General features: G+C 36.2%; 1 protein-coding gene across 1 annotated transcript in view; it reads right to left on the reverse strand.

The window, feature by feature from the left end:
- Positions 1 to 20,588, reverse strand: part of MYO16 (myosin XVI) — a 360,482-nt gene that overhangs the window by 156,250 nt on the left and 183,644 nt on the right. Inside the window, exons 3-4 of the mRNA XM_037067733.1 lie at positions 10,335 to 10,405; positions 1,883 to 2,026 (exon numbers count right to left, since the gene is read on the reverse strand). Coding sequence (XP_036923628.1) covers positions 1,883 to 2,026; positions 10,335 to 10,405 — 215 coding nt within the window. The remainder of the gene's footprint in view (positions 1 to 1,882; positions 2,027 to 10,334; positions 10,406 to 20,588) is intronic.

Raw genomic sequence — 20,588 nt, forward strand, 5'->3', positions numbered from 1 at the left:
TTAGTCGACATACTATATATTTCATTTATTTGTTTTTTCTTCCTGTTTCTCCCCAGTAAAATGTAAGCTGCAAGAGGTAGGGATATCTGCTTCCTTTGTTCCCTGCTGACCCCCTTAGTACAGAATAGAAGGCATCCAAGTATTTATTGAGTAAGTCTATGTGCACAGTCTCCTACTTATCAATGAGCTTTAGAAAATGAGAAGAATACTGAATGTGAAAGACTAAATACACAATGTCACTTGAGTGAAATAAATCTCAACTTTCAGGTTGTTAGCAAGAACATATTTCTACATTAACTGTACAATAATATATTTCTATATTAATTAAAATTTTATGACAATGTATTTCATCCAAATTTATTTGAAAGTAAATTATTGCTGTGGATGTATGGTGGACTTGCTATAACATAGTAATAATGAGGCTACTCAGACTTACTTAACCCATTAATCAAATTTCTGGGTGATACACTTACAGTGCTTGCTTTTGTTTGTTTTAACCATCACTCTAATATAAAATCTTTTTTTAATTTATTTATCTTTAGAGGGGAAGAGAAGGAGAGAGGGAGAGAAATACCAATATATGGTTGCCTCTGCTGAGGACACACAATGTGTCATGTGTCCCCTTCTGGGAACTGGCCTGCAACCTAGGCATGTGTGTGCCCTGACTGGGAATTGAACTGCAATCCTCTGGTTTGCAGGCCCGTGCTCAATCCACTGAGCTACACCAGCCAGGACTCCCCAAAATATCTTTTTTATTCACTGTGTAGCACCTAGAACATAACAGATCTGTTGAAGAATATGTTGTGACCAGAGGCTTGTAGGAACCCAACACTTTATATTTCCTGAATGGATAAACTGTAACTTCCATGAGAGAAGAAATTATTATGTAAAATTAGTTGGTAATCAACAAATATTAGTTAAATAAATGAATACAGTGATCAGCATATGAAGTTCATGTTCATTGAATAACAGTAACTAGCAAATATATAATTTAGCATATTTCATTGGATTATTTCAAAATATGAGAAAAGGTACTGCAGAACCATAAAAATGTGAATAGTTTGACCATTATAGATTTAAATCCTTGTTTATACATGATATAAAACCAGTTTCTTCCTGGTAAAGAAGAGCAACATGATCAGACACTGAGACCACCTGTGGGCTAAAGCAAGCACTTCTAAATATTAGTTCAAAGTGAGTAGAATGAGGAATTCTCGAACATGTAAAAAGATGAATGTGGCTATGAGATAGTTTATTAGATATGAGTTAATAATGGCAATATTAAATTCAGGCTGACTTCAAAAAATTGGCCTGCCATTCTTTCATCCATTTGTTTATTTCTGTATTCAACAAGCATATACCCAGTATCTACAAAGTGCTGACATTGTCTTTCAACAAATGTATTAATGTTTTATGAGGATTGTTATCAGAGTATAAGCTATAATTGAGAGCAACAAATAACTCCAATGATTTTTATACTTAACATTTTCATTGTCATACAAATAAATGCAGACACTTCTTTACTAGATACAAACAACAAAAAACCCAGCATTCAACACAAGCCATATATTCTTATTATCGTATACCTAGTTGACTAAAAATTAGGAGAATACATTGAAAAAATACAATTATCAAACCCTTTTAGTTAGGACTGACTTGTGAAATATTAAGGTATATAATAAACAAAAGAGAGCAAATGGAGTAGAGCCTGGCATATCTACACAATTTGTTTTGTAAATTATGTAACCCACGACCTTCATCTCTAATTATCTTATAATTGCAGGTGAATAAATCATAACATATACAGACATTTTTTATCTACTGAAGTACTACATATGCCATCAAATCTTCAAATAGTTGTAAACTTAATTGCTTTACTTACTAATACAAGGAGCAGGACAATATCAGGATTATCACATGCACAGGCAATGTGCATTGGTGTCCAAAAGTCTTCATCCTGGTGATTGACATTCACCCCTTTGTCAATAAGGATCTCTGCGATGAAGGCATTATCATATCGGGCACACTAAAAAAAAAAGAAGAAAAGAAAATGTAATATTTTACAAACTATGATAAAGTTTATTCCAAATTTCCAGGGATAGAAAACTTCTATGCCAATTTGGGAGGTTTAGAGGTGGATCTATCCTTTGAAATAATGTATTCATGTTTTCTAACTAAACTACAAGGAAAGGGCATCATGTAAGACTTAAGGGGAAATCACATCCATGAACAGTGCAAAAAGAATTGAGAAATTAGGGGCCAATATTATAAAAGAAAAATAGCTCACTACTTGGGTCCTTTTCATTTACAGATAGTATTATTAGAAGATCTTGGACCACTTACCAGAATTATCTTTCTAAAATTCACATTTAATCATACAATCCTTCTGCTTTAAAATATGCATAGTTTCTCACTGCCAAAACAATGAAGTTTTACCATTTTAGTTCACCCAAGAAAGATAAGACTCTTCAAAGTCTTTCTATCTTCATCTACCAACATTCTCATATATAGTCTTTACACTAGTTACATAAGATAACTAGGCATCACACAACATATCATCTTATAAAAGTTAACTGTTGTATATAAAGGAATTTCTAATATGTTTTAATAATTGCATGATATTATATTTTATAGATCTTCCATAATATACTAGATCAAAACCTTCAGGAACTTACTTTGTTCTTATTTTTATTTACTATTTAGAGCAAAACTCATGTTAGTATTACATGTATAAGTCACAGCTGACTTCATGGGCGTATGAACATGAGTTGCATTTAGATGCATCCTGCACTTGATTTAAAGCCCTGCTATCACCATCTTGAATGTTTAATAACTTGTGTAGAATCCCACATATTTATTTTGCACCTGGCCCTGAAAATTATTCATCACTTACATTGAGTATAAGATTTTTTTATATTTGTAGCCTTGGCCAGGTAGCTCAGCTGGTTAGAATGTTGCCCTAATACACCAAGGTTAGAGGTTCAATCCCCAGTCAGAGCACATGCAAAAATCAACTAATGAATCATGAACAAGTGGAACAACAAATTGATAATTCTCTCTATCTCTATTTTTATCTCTCTCTGATCAATAAATAAATTAAAAAGACTCTTGCACATATCCGCATATTAGTAAAATTAGTTTTAAAAATACCTATTAATAGGTCAAATACTTATCAGTAAACTTTCTGGATTGTAAGATAACACATTGTTATAGAATTTGAAATCAGGAAAAGGATTTCCACCCCAAAATGCGTACAAATCATGCTACCACCAGAAGTACTGTCATACCAATGTATCATTCTATTTGCTAAATAGAAAAGATATTCACTGAATAAAAAGATATTAGAAGCCCCCTTCAAGAACTCAGTTGAGTCACGGTCAGTGCATATACTCTAGGACACTACCCAAGATCAGAGAAAGAACCCCCTGAAAACAAGGACCCAGAGCCCATAAATTTCCAGAAATAATGCCTATTTTCACCAGTCAGATTGTAAACTTTATAATTTATGGGACATTGGGTAGAGTATCAGATGTGTCTTGTAGCCAGGGTAGGAGAATATCCTTAAACTAAACACTGCTTTGTTCCACCTTAAAAAATATTAAATTCAATGTTTAAAGGATCATACTGTTTCCAAATAACTTGACTCTGCTCAAAACAAAACTCAAGATTATTAACAGAAAACAAAAATATTCAGTACCCAACAAGGCAGAATTGTCTATGACTTGCATCCAAGAAAAAATTACCATATACACACACAAACAACAAGAAAATGGGAAACACAATGAGAAGGAAAAGTTATCAGTGGAAATCAATTCAAAAGGGATATGCCTTGTTAGAATTAGCAAATCTAAGTGTAAAAGCTATTATTATAACCATATTCCATATTTTGGAAAAGCTAGGAGAACTACTGAATATAGTAAGTAGACACATGGAAGATATGTAAAAGGCTCAAATTTTATTTCTAGAGATAAGAAATATGATGACTGAAATGAAAAATGTGCTATGAGATGGACTTAACAACAGCTAGATATTGCCAAGATGAGATTGGTGAACTTGAAGACAGTAATATTAATTATACATAATAAAACATGGGGAGAAAAATGACTTTAAATAAATAAACAAAGAGTTTATCAGTGAGGTGTGGGAAAACTTCAAACAAACTGACACTGCACAGATTAATGGTATGGAAATGATAACTACATAGATATATTTGTGTTTTTTTAAATAGATTTTTATTTATTTATTTTTAGAAAGAGGGGAAGGGAGGGAGAAAGAGGTAAAGAAACATCAATGTGTGGTTGCCTCTCTTGTATCCCCTACTGGGGATCTGGCCCACAACCCAGGCATGTGCCCTGACTGGGAATCAACCAGCAATCCTTTAGTTTGCAGGCTGGCACTCAATCCACTGAGCCACACCAGCCAGGGACATTTATGTTTATTATTATTTAATTATCTTAAAAATTAGGAATTAGAAAACGACCCAATTTTTATTTATTTATTTATTTATTTATTTGTTTATTTATTTTTACATTTACATTTGCTTTATTTTTTTTCTTTTCCCAATTTTTTTATTTAATTATTTTTCAAGTAAGGTTTTCTGTCTATTACCCCCATCCCCCCCCACCCCTTGTGCTGTCCCCCTTCCTCCCATTTCCACCTTTCTCAGTTGTTGTCCATGTATCCTATATAAATGTTCCTTTAAATCCCTCCCCTATTTCCCCTGAAATTCCCTCTCCTCTCCCCTCTGGTCACTGTCAGCCTGTTCTCTATTTCAGTGTCTTTGGTTATATTTTTCTAGCTTGTTTCAATTTTTAAAAATTAGGCAAAAGCTTTAAACTGATATTCTACCCTCAAAATGTAGAAATTATGATTCACAATCATAATACATAGTCATTGAAGAATATTCATATCCTTTTCTATTACCTGATAGTCTTAAGAAGATACACTAAGTAAATGCAAAATTATGGTGTAAATTCCATATGGAGGAAGATATGAGCATGCATTAATATTGGGATGCATGAAAGCACCTGGGGCAATGTCAAACATACAAAGTTTGAGAGATTAGTTTCAGTTTTGAGCTAAGATCTTTAGCTATCTGATGTTCCACATCTTATGCAATGATAGCAAATGGTCACTACCAGTAGGCTGTGATGGTAGGAACTGGGACCCCATCCACAGTACCTGCACGTTTGGGTACAATCACTGACACAGTGAGGAGCAGAGTAAACAATAAATTGTTTTTAAATTGGGGGCCTGAATCTAATTTCTTTTAGGAAATTCATATGAAGGTAATTTCTATTCTACTCATTATCTTTTTGATAGCTCACTGCATAATCAATAAAAATGTAACTTTCTCCTTCTGTGCCTGTCAAGTAATCCTCAGGAATCCACATTTACAATTCAAAGATACCCATGGTTTGGCTTTTTGGTCTTTTACCATGAAAGAGTTAATTAGATACAGTGTTGAAAGTGATATCAGCCCCTCTCAAGTAATGTCATTTTCAGATTCACATTTCAGAGGATTATGAATAATAATTTGACAGCAATAATACTCCCTAATCACACTTGTCTGAAAGATTATGATGGCTGAACATTCCTGTGACAATATTCTTACAATATTATTGTTAGATAGTAAACCCAATTCTCCCTTAAAAGAATTTTTTCAGGCTAACATACCTTCATCCCAATTTTGGTTGTTCTTTATCACTTTAGCCAATTTGTGGTGGCACTTTATAGCATCAAGTAAATTGCTAAATAGCCACTCTGTCACCCTCAACAGAACTCTGACATCACCAATTATCCCTACCTGCAGTCTGGACCTATATCTTCCAGCTCCTCCTGTCACTATCCTCCACCTCACAAAGTGACAAACAAGACTAGCAACATAATTTGTGGGACCTAGTAAAAATGAAAACATGGGGCCCCTTATGCAAAAATCATTAAGCATTTCAAATTGGTGATAACAGAGGATGAAATAAAGCATAAGCCCTTCTAAGCACAAAGCTCTTGGTGACCACATGGACCACCTAACCAGGAAGCCAGCCCTGAACTGACAGCCTCTTAATCAACCTGCCTCCCAGGTGCCCTCAAATCCACACATGAGTATTTCTCTCGAATTAGCATCAACCCTTTGCTTCCCTTTCACTCTTCTATTTGCCTCTCTGCTTCCTGTTGCACTGTCCTGTAGGGACTGCCCTCTGCCACATCCTCCAAGAAACTCCCCGGGACTGGCCACTGCAGAAGGCATATTTTCCTCCACTATAATTAATTTTTTTCACTGGTATTTACCCTTGTAGCTTTTGCTCTTTCTCTTCTGGGAAAACAAAGGAGGGTAGAATTGCATGGTTGATGTCCAGATACTCTGGTAGCGGTGAGCAGGGCAAAATGTGGGGAACTTTCACATAGTGACTATTTTTGTTAATACCTAGACTGTTTTTATAAGGATCTTTATTTAGACACTTTCTGTGGAGTCCTAGTATTATGCCTCTTTTTCAAAATGCAGTATTTACTTCTCAGTTTTAAAGATATACTGTTGAACTGCCTCTACTGTAGATAACCTGCAAATTATCTCTGCTTCTCATAGCTCCAGAACTTGAGAGAAATACACAATGAAGCCCAAGATCAGCCCTGTTAAAAATACCAGATTTGATTTTTTTTGTGAGTAGAAAAGTAATTAAAAGATTTAGAACCTAAGCTCCCAGTACAGAGTCTTAACTATTTTTGTATTAATTTTTATTATATGAAACACAAATGCTTATTATTTAAAACATTCAAGCATTATGTAAAAGGAAAGAGTAAAAATGAAAGACCTTGTCATCTTCCCCCAACCTGAATCACTGTTAAAATTTTTTGTCTAGTATTTAAGATTTTCTCTACTGATGAAGACTTTCTCTCTCTCTCTCTCTCTCAATATATAGAGAGACTGTCCAGAAAAAGTCCAGCCATTGTTACTATAACAAGAACGGTTTGCACATCAATGTGACATAGCAGCCAAGGAAAGTGGACTGGAATGCACATGTGTGAACAATGACGACTTCACTGTACTAGTCAGTGGGGGCGGTAGATATTGTTGAGTGAGTTTGTTTACTGTGGGGTCATCACATTCAAAATGACTGAGCAAGTGTAGCAACAAATCTGCACCAGATTTTGCATTTAGCTTGAACATTCCTCTGCAGAAAGTACTCAGATGATTCAGAAGGCTGTACCTATGGGCAACTGGTGATAGGCAGCTTCATCCCAACATACCCCCTTATGCATCATAGCTTGTGTAGAGTTTTCTGGCAAAACACCAAATCACCCAGGTGATTCAATCACCATATAGCCCTGGTACCCTGAGACTTGGTTTTTCCCAAAATTAAAATCACCATTGAAAGAGAAGAGATTTCAGACCATCAGCGAGATTCAGGAAAATACAACAGGGCAGCCAATGGTGATTGGAGAACTGTGCGAAGTCCCAAGGTGCCTGTTTTGAAGGGAACTGAGGCATCATTGTCCTGTGTTCAGTGTTCCTTGTATTCTGTATCTTCTTTGATAAATGACTCTGTTTTTCACATTACATTGCTGGATACCTTCTGGATAGACTATGTATATATACATCTATATGTATATATGTGTGTGTGTATTCCTTCTTCACCTATTGATCTTACCATACTATACCTACTAATCCCTAATCTGCAAGTACAGTTGGGATACAATATTGATTAGTTTCAGTTGTACAGCATAATGATTTGACATTTGTATACCTTACAATGTGATACTACAACAAGTCTACAAACCATCTGTCACTGTGTAATTATAACAATATTATTGTCATATTCCCTATGCTGTACTCTACATCCCTGTGACTTGTTTTATAACTGGAGTGTGCCCCACTTTTTCACCCATCCCCCAACCCTCTCCCCTCTAGCAACTGTAAGTTTATTATCTGTATCTATGGGGTCTGTTTCTGTTTCTGTTTTGCTGTTGATTTGTTTGTTTTGTTTTTATAGGTTCCACACATAAGAGAAATTGTATGGTATTTGCCTTTCTCTAACTTATTTCTCCTAGCATAAAACCTTCTGGTCCATCCCTGCTTTAGCAAATAGCAAAATTTTATTCTTTTTTGTAGTTGAGTAATATTTCATTGTATACCTACCACATCCTCTTTATCTATTCATTTACTAATGGAAAAGTAGGTTGATTCTATGACTTGGCTATTATAAATAATGCTTTAAGAACATACAACTGCATATATCTTTTCAATTAGTGTTTTTGCTTTCTTTAGATAAACACCCTGAAGTGAGAATTGCTGAATTGTATGGCAGTTCTAATTTTAATTTTTGAGGAATCTTCATACTGTTTTCCATAGTGGCTGCATCAATTTACAATCTCCCCAGCAGTGAATCAGAGATCCTTTTTTTCTGCATCCTTGTCCAAACTTTTTATTTGTGGACTCTTTTGCAATAGGTAGTCTGGCAGGTGTAAGGTGTTATTTCATTCTGGCTTCAATTTGCATTTCCCTGATGATTAGTAATGTTGACCATCTTTTCATGTTTACTGTCCATCTGTATTTTTTTAGAGAAATGTCTTTTTAGATCCTCTGAACATTTTTAAATATGTTTTTTGATATCGAGTTCTATGAGTTCCTTACATATATTTATATTAAGTCCTTATCAGATATATCTTGTGTGAATAACTTCTCCCATTCAGTAGGCTGTCTTTTTGTTTTGTAATAATTTCCTTTACTGTGCAGAAACTGTTTAGTTTGATGTAGTCCCAATTATTTTTACTTTTGTTACCCTTATCCATGTAACTTAATATGTTTAATAGCTGCATGCACTTCCACTGCTTAAATCAGTCTTTATGCTAAAACTAGAATTCACCAGGTAAAAAAAAGAACATTTGTATTTCTAAAGCATTCTACTTAAATTTTACTATGGCTTTCTGTTGTCAAAAGACCTAATGAAAAGAATTTGCCTTCATACTCCAATTAAGGAGGTATTGTTACTATCAGGGACTCCTTCTCCATAGCCCATTTATTAAAGGCAATAACATAAAACCTAGATAGCATTTTAGTAAAGCTTATGTGATTCTGTATCCAACTCCATAAATATCATACTATTTTAAGTAATTAAATCTGACTTTCCATCTATATTGCCCTCATGAGACTAAATTACTGGTTGCTGATGTTGTTATTTATTGACATGATATCCTTTCTGTCTATAATAGCACCAGACACCTGCTTTAGGTCTGATACATGTATTATTTAGTAAAGGGTAAACAGACAAATTTATATATATATATTTGTTAAAAGTATAGATATAGCTATAACTTCTATATGACAAAAATATTAAAACTTGTTTCTCAAATACTTATCTGTAATGCAATATGGTGGGAGTTGTTACTTTCCAACATAAAAAATTTGTGGCACTTCTAAGAGAAATCCACCTTTAGAGTCAGGTGCCCAATGAATAATAATTAAGTTAAATAAACAGAACTCTGGGAAGTCCCAACAGTTTCTACAGCTTATCCTTGATACCCCACACAAACACATGATGCCTTTTTTCTCAGACGTTGATCAAGAATATATAATTAGCACTTTGGTGCTGATAAAGCAGGAGGCTTCACAATGTGGAACATCTAAAAGGCAGGGAAAACTGCAGAGCAATCTACTCACTTGTGACATTTCAGATGGCTAAATTGCCTTTTTCAGTATTTAAGTCATTTTCAAACCCTGTGATTTTGTCTCTCTGGCAACCTGCAATTTTTCATTTGTTTTTATTTACTCAGTAACCCCATGAAAAGGAGAATCAGCACTGAGCCCACGTTCCTTCAGCAATCACCAGGTTTTCTTACACATAGTTCAGGTCTGTCTTCCCCCTTCATCTTAGACTCACAACCTATGTCTAATGGTATAAAATGCAATGCTGCATTAGGTCAAGAATTAATAAAGTATTTCCCATCTACCTTATCAATTTAATCTTCTTGTTTTGTTTCCAAAGGAATGTAGATATGGGTTTTTTTTTACATTTATATGATCTGGGCTACAAGCAGAGTATGATAAAGTTCATTGGAGCAATGAAGGCAACTTACAGATGTAAAAGAATGATTGCCTAATACTCTATAATTAAGACAATATTCTATTGTTTATTTGTTGAATATTATTTATTCATTTACATATGCATCTTCTTTGGGCAGAAGATATGCATCTTCTTTCAAATTAAGACTGTTAATTTGAAACATCATTTTTATGATGACCTTTCATATGTACATTTTGCTACTGAGTTTTGACTCCATATTTGAGTCTCCTTGCCCTTGGGTCACCCATGCTTTGTACTGATCATCAGAATTCTTACCAGATGGAGCAAGGACCCTCCTGAGGAAACGGGAGTGTGGGGGTCCACCCCTTCCTTTAACAGAAGAAGTGCTGAAAAAAGAAAAGAGGAGAAAGAAGTTACACCACACCTTTCTCTCACATCCTGAACTAAAAATCACAGGATCAACTGTAACCTGACACCACATGCTGCATCCACTCACTGACTTGGGTATCTTCTTTCTCTGTCATTAGCAAAGTCCAGGAAAGCAAGGTGTTTGGAAGGTAAGGCCTTGGAAGAAATAGCAATAACTTAAGATATGCTGCTGATGCCATCTTACTGGAAGAAAATAGCAATGATTTGAAACAACTTCTGACTAAAGTAAAAGGATAAAGTGACAAGCAGGACTGCATCAAAACATCAAGAAGACAAAACTTAAAAGCAATACAAAACTTTAACACAGACATTGAAGATATTGAAAGGGTTAAAGATTTTGTTCCACTTATCTCAGTCATAAATTCAAATGAAGATTATATCCAAGAATCAAGAGAAAGTTGAGACTTGGAAGGACAGCAATAGAAGAGCTGGGAAAGATCACCAAGAGCAAAGATGTGTCATTAGAGACCAAGGTTAAGGTCATCCGTACCCTCATGTTGCTGATAACTATGTATGAATGTGAAAGTTGGTCAGTTGACAAGGCTGATAGGAAAAAAAATGGATCCACTTGAGATTGTGTTGAAGGAGATCTCTATGAATATGCCAGACCACCAGAAAGATGATTAAGTGGGTCCTAGAGCAAACTAAACCTGAGGTATCACTAGAGGTAGAAAGTTGACCTTTCTCAGGCACATCATGAAAAGGCAGAATTCTTTAGAAAAGACAATAATGCTGGGAAAAAAATAGAAAGCAGCAAGAAGAGGAAGACCAAATATAACATGAATTGACTCCATAAAAAAAGCCAGGATCTTGAGTACATAAGCTGAGCAAAGCTTTGGAGGACAGGACATTTTGAAGTCATTCATTGGGTCATCCAGAGTCGCCATGAGTCGGAACTGACTCAGTGGCTCATAACATACACCCCAATACTGTTGCCTTTCTTTTCTTCACAGTTTATGAGAACCGGCCTGTTGTGTGGTTTGTAGATGCTCTTTCTCACTCCCTTTCCCCACCTATCTCTACACATAAGATAAATGAAGGCACTTCTTCTTCCCTCACATACTTTTCACCTTTAACTTTTAAAAGGCCATTCTAGAAAATAGAATGTTCATTAAATATGTTTACCAATGGTTTCCTCAGAAGATATAGCACTCTTAAACTAATATCTTTTAGCAAACAAAATTATTCATCTTTAATTAATATCAACGCATGCTTTATAGTCTTTATAGCAAAGCACTTTTACAAGTGTGATTTCACTACAAATATAGTGTGAGACAGATTATATTGTATTAGTTAAGTCCAGTAGTTTCCCACCTTTTTGGCATCAAAGACTGGTTTCATGGAAGACAATTTTTCTGTGGATGAGGGCTGGGTACAGGAGGTGCAGCTCACGTGGTAATGTGAGCAAAGCTTTTCTCACTCATCTGCCACTCACCTCCTGCTCTACAGCCTGGTTACTAACAGACCACAGACCAGTAACAGTCCATGGCTGGGAGATTAGGAACACCTGAGTTAAACAGTAAAATGCCATCAGATTTTTACATACAATCCACTATGTACATATGTAGTGAATTACACAAAACATGAATTGGTGATATACCGGCCTTGAGTTAAACAGATATAAGTATGAGGTCTGGCTACTATACTTCTCTATGCCTTAGTTCACTGCCAGTAAAATAATGGACAATTGTTGGACTCATGTCACAGGGGTATTGTGAGAATTAAACCAGGCAACATATATTGAACCCTTATCATGCCTCCTAGCACTTGGAGCATTAAATGATTAGCATTAAATGATTTCTATTAGTACAATTACTATAAATTATAAAAACCCATAATAAAGTATCATGACATCCATATCTTAAGTTTCTTCTAAATATTCTCAAAATCCTTTGACTATCAAACGTTGAATTTAAGTATAGGATAGAAGTCTTGTAAATTTAGCAAAGTTCACTTGAAGGATGAACGTGCAATGTATCAAGCTAGAAAAGGGAGTGAAAAGTATAATGTACAGAGAAATGAAAAAATGATGAGCATAGGCAAGCAAATAATCCCTTAGGAGTGGAAAGTTGTGAATAGCTTGGAGGAATGCATTGTGGAGGTTATTGTACATCAAGCTATAGGATTTTGAAGACTTTTTGTGGGCACCCAGGAGGATCACAGGATTTTAAGCAAAAAGTAAAAGATTCATTAGAGAAGCAGTAGAGGCTGAATGTGTCCCCCTTAAAATTCATATGTGGAAGCCTAATCCCCAATATCAGGGATTCAGGAAGAGCATCGTTGGGGAGGTAATTTTAGTGGCAATAAGGGAGATCATAAATGAAGCTGCCTCAATGGGATTAGTACACTTCTAAGGAGATGAAGAGTCCAGAGCTTTCTCTCTGGGCCATGTGAGGACAGAATACGAGGACAGCCATCTGTAAATCAGATCTGTAAATCAGGGAGCTGTCCTCACAGGACAAATCTGCTGGAGCCTTTATCCCAGACTTCCCAGACTCCAAAACGCTGAGAAATAAATGTTTGTTGTGTAAACCCCCCAGTCTACAGTATTTATGTTACAGCATTCTGAGTTAACTAAGACAGTAAGAGGGCACCACAATGGTGACGGAAGGACTTGACTTGAAGTGGTGAACACCCAATACAATATACAAGTGATGTGTTATAGAATTGTACACCTGAAACCTATATAATTTTATTAAGTATGTTACCCAATAAATTAAAGACATTTTTTAGAGATTTTATTTATTTATTTTAGAGAGGGCAAGGAAGGGAGAAAGAGGGAGAGAAACATCAATATGTGGTTGCCTCTCGTGCACTTCCTACTGGGGACCTGGCCTGCAACCCAGGCATGTGCCCTAGACTGGGAATTGAACCAGTGACCCTTTGATTTGCAGGCCGGAGCTCAATCCACTGAGCTACATCAGCTAGGGCTAAAGACATTTCTTTTAAGAAAAAAAGGTGGGGGGCACCACAAAAGTTAGAGAGGGTCTTTTGCTCTCCCTTTCTATTTAAATTCTGAATGGAGTTTCAGGCTCAGTCCAGAGGGGTGGTTGCAGGAGGCACATGTGACTTTATTGCTGAGAATAAAAAATGAACTAACCAGCCTGTGCCTTCATGGGAATCATAGCCACACTGCAGAGAGAGGGTCTAAGTCATCACTAACAGCCACAGTGGAGCTGAGCAGAGAATCCAGTTTGCAAAGCACAGAACATTGATGGCAATCTCCACAGAAGCAGGAGGGGTCACAGCAGTCTGTTGAGAATGTTCAATGACAGATGGAGATGAAGATCTAGATGTCTACATGTGTAGAGAGATGGATGGAAGGAAGAATGGATGGAGGGATAGATGGATAGACAAATGTATATTTATGAATTTATTATTGATATAACAACGGTGTAGTCCATATTTATAGATATTAATTAAATACACAATTATTATAAATTCTACAGAGCCAATTGATTCTCACAGAATGCTTCTGATAATTTTTACTGAAGTCTTGGATCCACAGGCAATTTATGGTTATAATTAATAAATGTGACCGTGATGTTTGGTTGATATTTTCACTGACACTAATGGGTAAGACCCAGGGGTCATGAACTATGGGCATAGGCAGCAAGCCAAATCCAGCCTGTTTTGATACAGCTTTGAATGAAGAATGACTTTTACATTTTTAAAGGGTGCATAAGAAATAAAACAGCAGTATAAAACAAAACAAAACAAAACATTCAAGAAGAATGTGCAACACAAAACCTACATGTCCCCTGAAGTTTAAAATATTTACTACTGAGCCCTTTTTAGAGAAAAAGTTTGCTGAGTCCTGAGTAAGATGAAGATGAATCAATGAAGTATGTCAGAACATTACTCGTTTATCAATGACCTAAGCAATATTTTTGCTGAATCAGACAACAGTTTTTGATTAATATAATCATATTTCATCACATTTTTGTGCTGTTCATGCCATCATGGCTACTGACACATTGGCAAATATAGCCTGCATCATTAATATTAACTCCATCATTTCATTAATTCTAAACAATCCATAAGACAATCAATCAAGCCCTGATTTGTAGCAGTTTTCAGTTTTTGTGGAGTAATTCTCTCATCATGTTTGATTTTAAGCTACCAATGTGATGTTGCTAAGCCCATAATTAAAAAAAGATGTGACCTACCTCACAATTATGTGACATTTCCACCACAAAGACACAAGAAACATAAATAACTTCAAGAGCATACATAAATGAGAGGAAAATGTGATGAACTAATTAGGAACTGATAAATATGGAATATTTATTACTTTTGTTTTTAATAAAGTCCACTTAGTTGTAAATTTATATACTTAGATTTTAAGCAGGCTTAGTTTACCTATTTCACAATCAACTCACAAATTCCTGAAATTTTAATAATTGGCTTTTAGGAAATATAGGGTAAGTTAAGCTCCAGGACACTACAGGGAACAGGCCTGAAATGGAGAAGGAACATTGCCCAAGAATGCTCAAGAATGAGGACACTACACTCAAGAACTCCATTATGTCCATTCTGCACAGTGATAGAGACAGCTCTTCTTTCATCTGGCCAGACATCAATCTACAGAGAAAGGTTTGAGTATTTTTTTTGTTAGAAAGAAAGACTATTTTTTGAAAGAGCTGTTTACATTATCAAGAAGAACCAAATCAGAACACTGAAGGACTGAATATTGACTAGCTTGACCCTGGATACCTCAAGAGAGAACTCAACAGTGAGGTGAACGTCGGGGGAAGGGAATTAGTGAAGGTAGAAGAGAGTATAGGGGGAATAAATGGCAATGCAAAATACAATAAAAAGTAAAAATAAGGAAATTTAAAAAGACAAAATCAACTATTAAAATAAAGAAACAACATAGAGTGAGGTAAACTCTATGCCTAAGTTAAGGGTTAAAAACTTGACATCATAAGGTACCTAGATATAAAGATATAATGAAGAAAATGCAACTTGCATAGTAACTCATTTTTAAGAAAGATTTTGAAAAAGAAGTGGGCACATCTTTATAAAACTATCACACACAGCATTTTTATATACACTTAAAGTCTGACACTATTCTAAACCCTTTAAATACGATAATTACTTTAATTTTCTCAACTCGTGGTGTAGATACTATAATTTTCACTGCTTTACTAACAAGGAAACTAATGCTATGATAGATTTATGTGATGTCTCAAGCCACTGGGTAGCATGGTGAATCTAGAACACAAGTGTAGGCAATATGATTCCGAAGATTGTGATCTTCACCATGAAAAGTAGTAGGCTATTTTCCCTCTCATATCACATGACATTGAAGGTGTCCCTTAAACTCCTAAGCAAAACAGAAATCTAGATCCATTTTAATGCCCCTGTAATTATTAACTTTGAGGGATTAAGTTATAATACTTCCTCCAAAAAATGTATGGGTTCATTGCAACCTTGTAATCTCATGATTCAAATTACCAGTCAAGTGCAGTGGCACCTCTATGCTGAGTCTTCTCTTACAATAAAATCTGCAAGAAAACAGCCTAAGGAGAAACAGTCATCTGGGGACCAAATAGATTAATGGAGTTTGGGATTCCTTTTATAGTGTAGCTGCTAGAAACTGATTCAGCATTTATTGTATATTTGTAGCTTCTTTGTTAAGCTACCACAAAACTCCATTGAGATTATTTGATATTTAAAAACAAATGTTCAGCCATGGCTGGTGTGTCTCAATGGAATGAGTGCCAGCCTGTGAACCAAAGGGTCACAGGTTGGATTCCCAGTCAGAGCACATGCCTGGGTTGCAGGCCAAGTCCTCAGTTGAGGGTGCACGAGAGGCAACCATACATTGATGTTTCTCTCTCTCTCTTTCTCCCTCCCTTCCCCTCTCTAAAAATAAATAAATAAAATATTTAAAAAAATAAAAAGAAGCATTCAGTCTATAAATGTCAGCTATTGGGGTAAAAAAATTAAGACTGAAACACATCACAAAATTTTTGCAAAGGAGCTTTAATAGAATAGGCAGCTGTCCCTATTGAATGTCCCCACTGCCAACAATAAGCAAATTATATAGTCCACCTGGTAGTCACCACTTATTTTCACTCAAGTTATCTGTGTTGATATACAGGACAGTGGTGACAATAACTTGATAACAACATCATGAAAGTAAGTGTTTTGGCAAACACGTGAGCTGATGTGGACATTTGACTGTATAACAATCCACTGCTTTCATATAATTCTCATGATGATGGTGGGTCCATATACACATATATTTTGCACTTAAAATCAAGAGAGGAAAGGAAGAGTAAGACAAAGCATAACCATGGGTTATACACTTTGTACTTGTTACAAGCCCTTCAAAAAGCATTCTCCAGAGAGAAGGAAATACAATAATAAACATTGAAAGAGTGTGATTTTATTTCTCAATAAAAAGTTATAATGAAAAACAACAAAAAAAATCAAGCCAGTGTTATTTTTTCCTTAAGAAATAATAGAAGCATCAGTGTGAGGACTTCTAAAAACATAGATATAAAATTGACAGTTCTCTAAGAAATACTTTAAAAGGTGTATCTTACTTCATCTGTACGTCAGTAAGGGAGGAAAGCAGAAAGCAGTCACAGAGAAATTGTTAAAACCACAAAATTGTCCATTTGCACAGTAATGCTGCTTAACATACAAATGCCCCACTCTAGGTAGATCTCAATTTTAGGATGTCTATGAATGACTTGAGGATTTTTAAAAAATATGTTTTCCTAGTTATGTGTTTCTTGATATATTTTTCATTATTCTCTGCTCCTCACCCCACAACCTCCACCATGAAACTGTAAGCCCACAGACATTCTAAATGTCTCCTTATGAGTGGTGACTCTATGAAGGGACACAAACAATGTTAAAACTAAATTTTTTCTCTAAAAAACAACTTTTCCACATTTGGGGGCTATTTTTTAAAATTTTTAAATTTATTTAATTATTTTTCAAGTACAGTTTTCCATCTATTACTCCCATTCCAACCCACCCCCCTCCCCATGCTCCCCTCATCCCTCCCATTTCCACCCTTCCCAGTTGTTGTCCATGTATCCTCCATATTTGTTCCTCTAAATCCCTCCCCTATTTCCCCTGAAATTCCCTCCCCTCTCACCTCTGGTCACTTTCCCCCTGTTCTCTATTTCAGTGTCTTTGGTTATATTTTGCTTGCTTTGTTTTGTTGTTTAGATTCCTGTTAAAGGTGGGATCATATGGTATTTGTCCTTCAACACCTGGCTATTTCACTCAGCATAATGCTTTCCAGTTCCATCCATGCTGTTGCAAAAGGTAGGAGCTCCTTCTTTCTTTCTGCTGCATTGAATTCCATTGTGTATATGTACCACAGTTTTTTGATCCATTCATTTACTGACGGGCACCTAGGTTGCTTCCAACTCTTGGCTATTGTAAATTGTGCTACTAGGAACATTGGGGTGCATATATTCTTTGGAACTGGTGTTTTAGGGTTCTTAGGATATAATCCCAGCAGTGGAATTGCTGGGTCAAAAGGCAAGTCCAATTTTAGTTTTCTGAGAAAATTCCATACCTTTTTCCACAATGGTTGTACCAGTCTGCAATCCCACCAACAGTGGACTAGAGTCCCCTTTTCCTGACACCCTCTCCAACATTTGTTTTTTATTGCTTTGTTTATGATAGTCATTCTCACCGGTGTAAAGTGGTATCTCATTGTGGTTTTAATTTGCATCTCTCTGATAGCAAGTGATATTGAGCATCTTTTCATGTGTCTCTGGATCCTCTGTATGTCTTCCTTGGAGAAGTGTCTGTTCAAGTCCTTTGTCCATTTTTTAATTGGGTTAGTTGTCTTATTAGAGTGAAGTCCTGTGAGTTCTTTGTATATTTTGGAGATTAAGCCTTTGTATGAGGTATCATTGGCAAACATGTTTTCCCATACAGTTGGTTGTCTTTTTTATTTTAATACTGTTTTCTTTAGCCACACAGAAGCTTTTTATTTGAATGAGATCGCATTTGTTTATTCTTTCCTTTATATTCCTTGCTCTAGGGGACAAACAGTAAAAATGTTGCTTCCTGAAACATCTGATATTTTCCTGCCAATATTCTCCTCTAGGACTTTAATGGTGTCACAGCTTATATTTAAGTCTTTTATCCACCTTGAATTTATTTTGGTGTATGGTGTAAGTTGGTGCTCAAGTTTCATTTTTTTGCAGGTAGCTGTCCAGTTCTCCCAACACCATTTGTTGAAGAGGCTATCTTTACCTTGGGGGCTATTTTTGCCTCTTTTAGAATTATGCCATTTTCAAACTTTTCCTTACTCTGAATCATTAGTTTGGGGAATGGGATCTAAAACTATGCATTTTCAATAAACCACAGCAAGAGTTTCTAATGCAAATGCCTACTGAAGACATTTTGAGAAAAACTGCTAAGACTTTAGAGTCTCCAAAAATTGCCCCTAAGTGCCTCCCCTGGAGGAACAGAACTAGCAGTGGCAGTTAACAATTCACGGTAGCCAGGTTCCCATCAATTTACCATTCAGCCCGTTACCCTGTAGGTCCATCCATATTTTACCATTGAGAATCTGGCCCCTACAGCTGCACGTACCACTATATCCCACAGAACACACAATTCATTCTCAATAAATATGTATTTAGCTAAGTTTATCTGACCTGAATCTTGGATGGATGGGGTAATCTGAGAGGAGAGGGGTTAAGTCTGTGTAGATGGGAAGGCCTCAGGTCAGAACACATCTTAAGCCTGGGCAACAATTCTCAACCCACAATTAGATTTAGAACAGCTAGTATAACTTTAAAAAGTGGAAATGCTCAAGCTCTGTCACAAAATTCTTAAATTCAGTCAGTTCCAGATGTGCCATCTATCCATGATTTTAAGGTCAAGACACCTCAGTGATTATAACACTGGGAAGGGTGGGCAGTAGTGGAAACCAGTACCCAAAGGGATGTTTAACTTGTTTCCACCCCAGCCTAGCAATGATCTAAATGCATCTAATAGGCTTCATGTTTTTAAATCCTCACCTCAGGACATTTTCTCCTTGCTTTTAGAGAGAGAGAAAGGGAGAGAGAGAAATATCTATGTGAGAGAGATGCAGGGATCAGTTGCCTCCTCTATGTGCAGGAACTGGGGATTACGTGTTCCTGGACCAGGGATCGAGCTTGCAACCTTTTAGTTAGGGATGATGCTCCAACCATCTGAGCAACACTAGCCAGGTCTCTGATAAGATTTAAAGCTCATAGTGAGCGTCTGCCTGAAATCTATATTCATGTGAGTTGCTCAGTCACACTGTAAGTGGTTGCTTCTGCTCTGGAGCAGGTCCACAAGCATCAGTAAGACACTCAGGATGATAGGAGCCACTCTCCTGGAAAAGAAGACCTGTGAGGAGGGGGAATGGGAACAGAGCTGCATTAAGGGTCCAGATTTAGCAAAAGAACTGCAAATTAATCAGGTAGGTGCACTGGAGAATCAAGTGGGCTAAGGTCCACCTCAGACACACTACCCTACCAGGCTTCAGGCAATTGAGACAAATTTCATATTATTTTTCAATGGGATTAAGATTTCTGCTTTGCTACCCAACTTGGACAAAATTCGACCTGACTAAAGCCTGGAGGTTCTAAGCCTGAGAGCTAAGATCTCCATTGCTAGGCTGACTCAAAATCCAAACCCAGTTGGGCAGGTATGACTAATGCAACAAAACTTCATTGAATGTTTTTATGTGCTAAGCACTACCTTAAAAGTTGGAGTTGTAACAGAGAAAAAAATTAAATCTTGCCTTTTTAGAGTTTATAATGTAGTGGATTTGGAATAGAAAAGACAAACAACAAATAAGTATTCAGTAGAGTAATGCTCAAATCAGTTGCTAAATATCCTGAGGGTTTTTTTTGAAATATTATTTGCCATTTCTCTATCATAAACAAAGAAACAAACAACAAGTGCTGGAGAGGTTGTGGGAAAAGAAGGACACTAGTTCACTGTTGGTGGGATTGCAGACTGGTACAACCACTATGGAAAACAGTACGGGATTTTCTAAGAAAACTAAAAATGAACATGCCTTTGACCCAGCAATTCCACTATTAGGAGTATATCCTAAGAACCCTGAAACACCAATCCAAAAGAACTTATGCACCCCCATAGGTTCATAGCAGCACA

The sequence above is a fragment of the Sturnira hondurensis genome, unplaced genomic scaffold (genome assembly GCF_014824575.4).
Source record: "Sturnira hondurensis isolate 20B ecotype Veracruz unplaced genomic scaffold, ASM1482457v3 Scaffold0017394, whole genome shotgun sequence".
NCBI lineage: Eukaryota > Metazoa > Chordata > Mammalia > Chiroptera > Phyllostomidae > Sturnira > Sturnira hondurensis.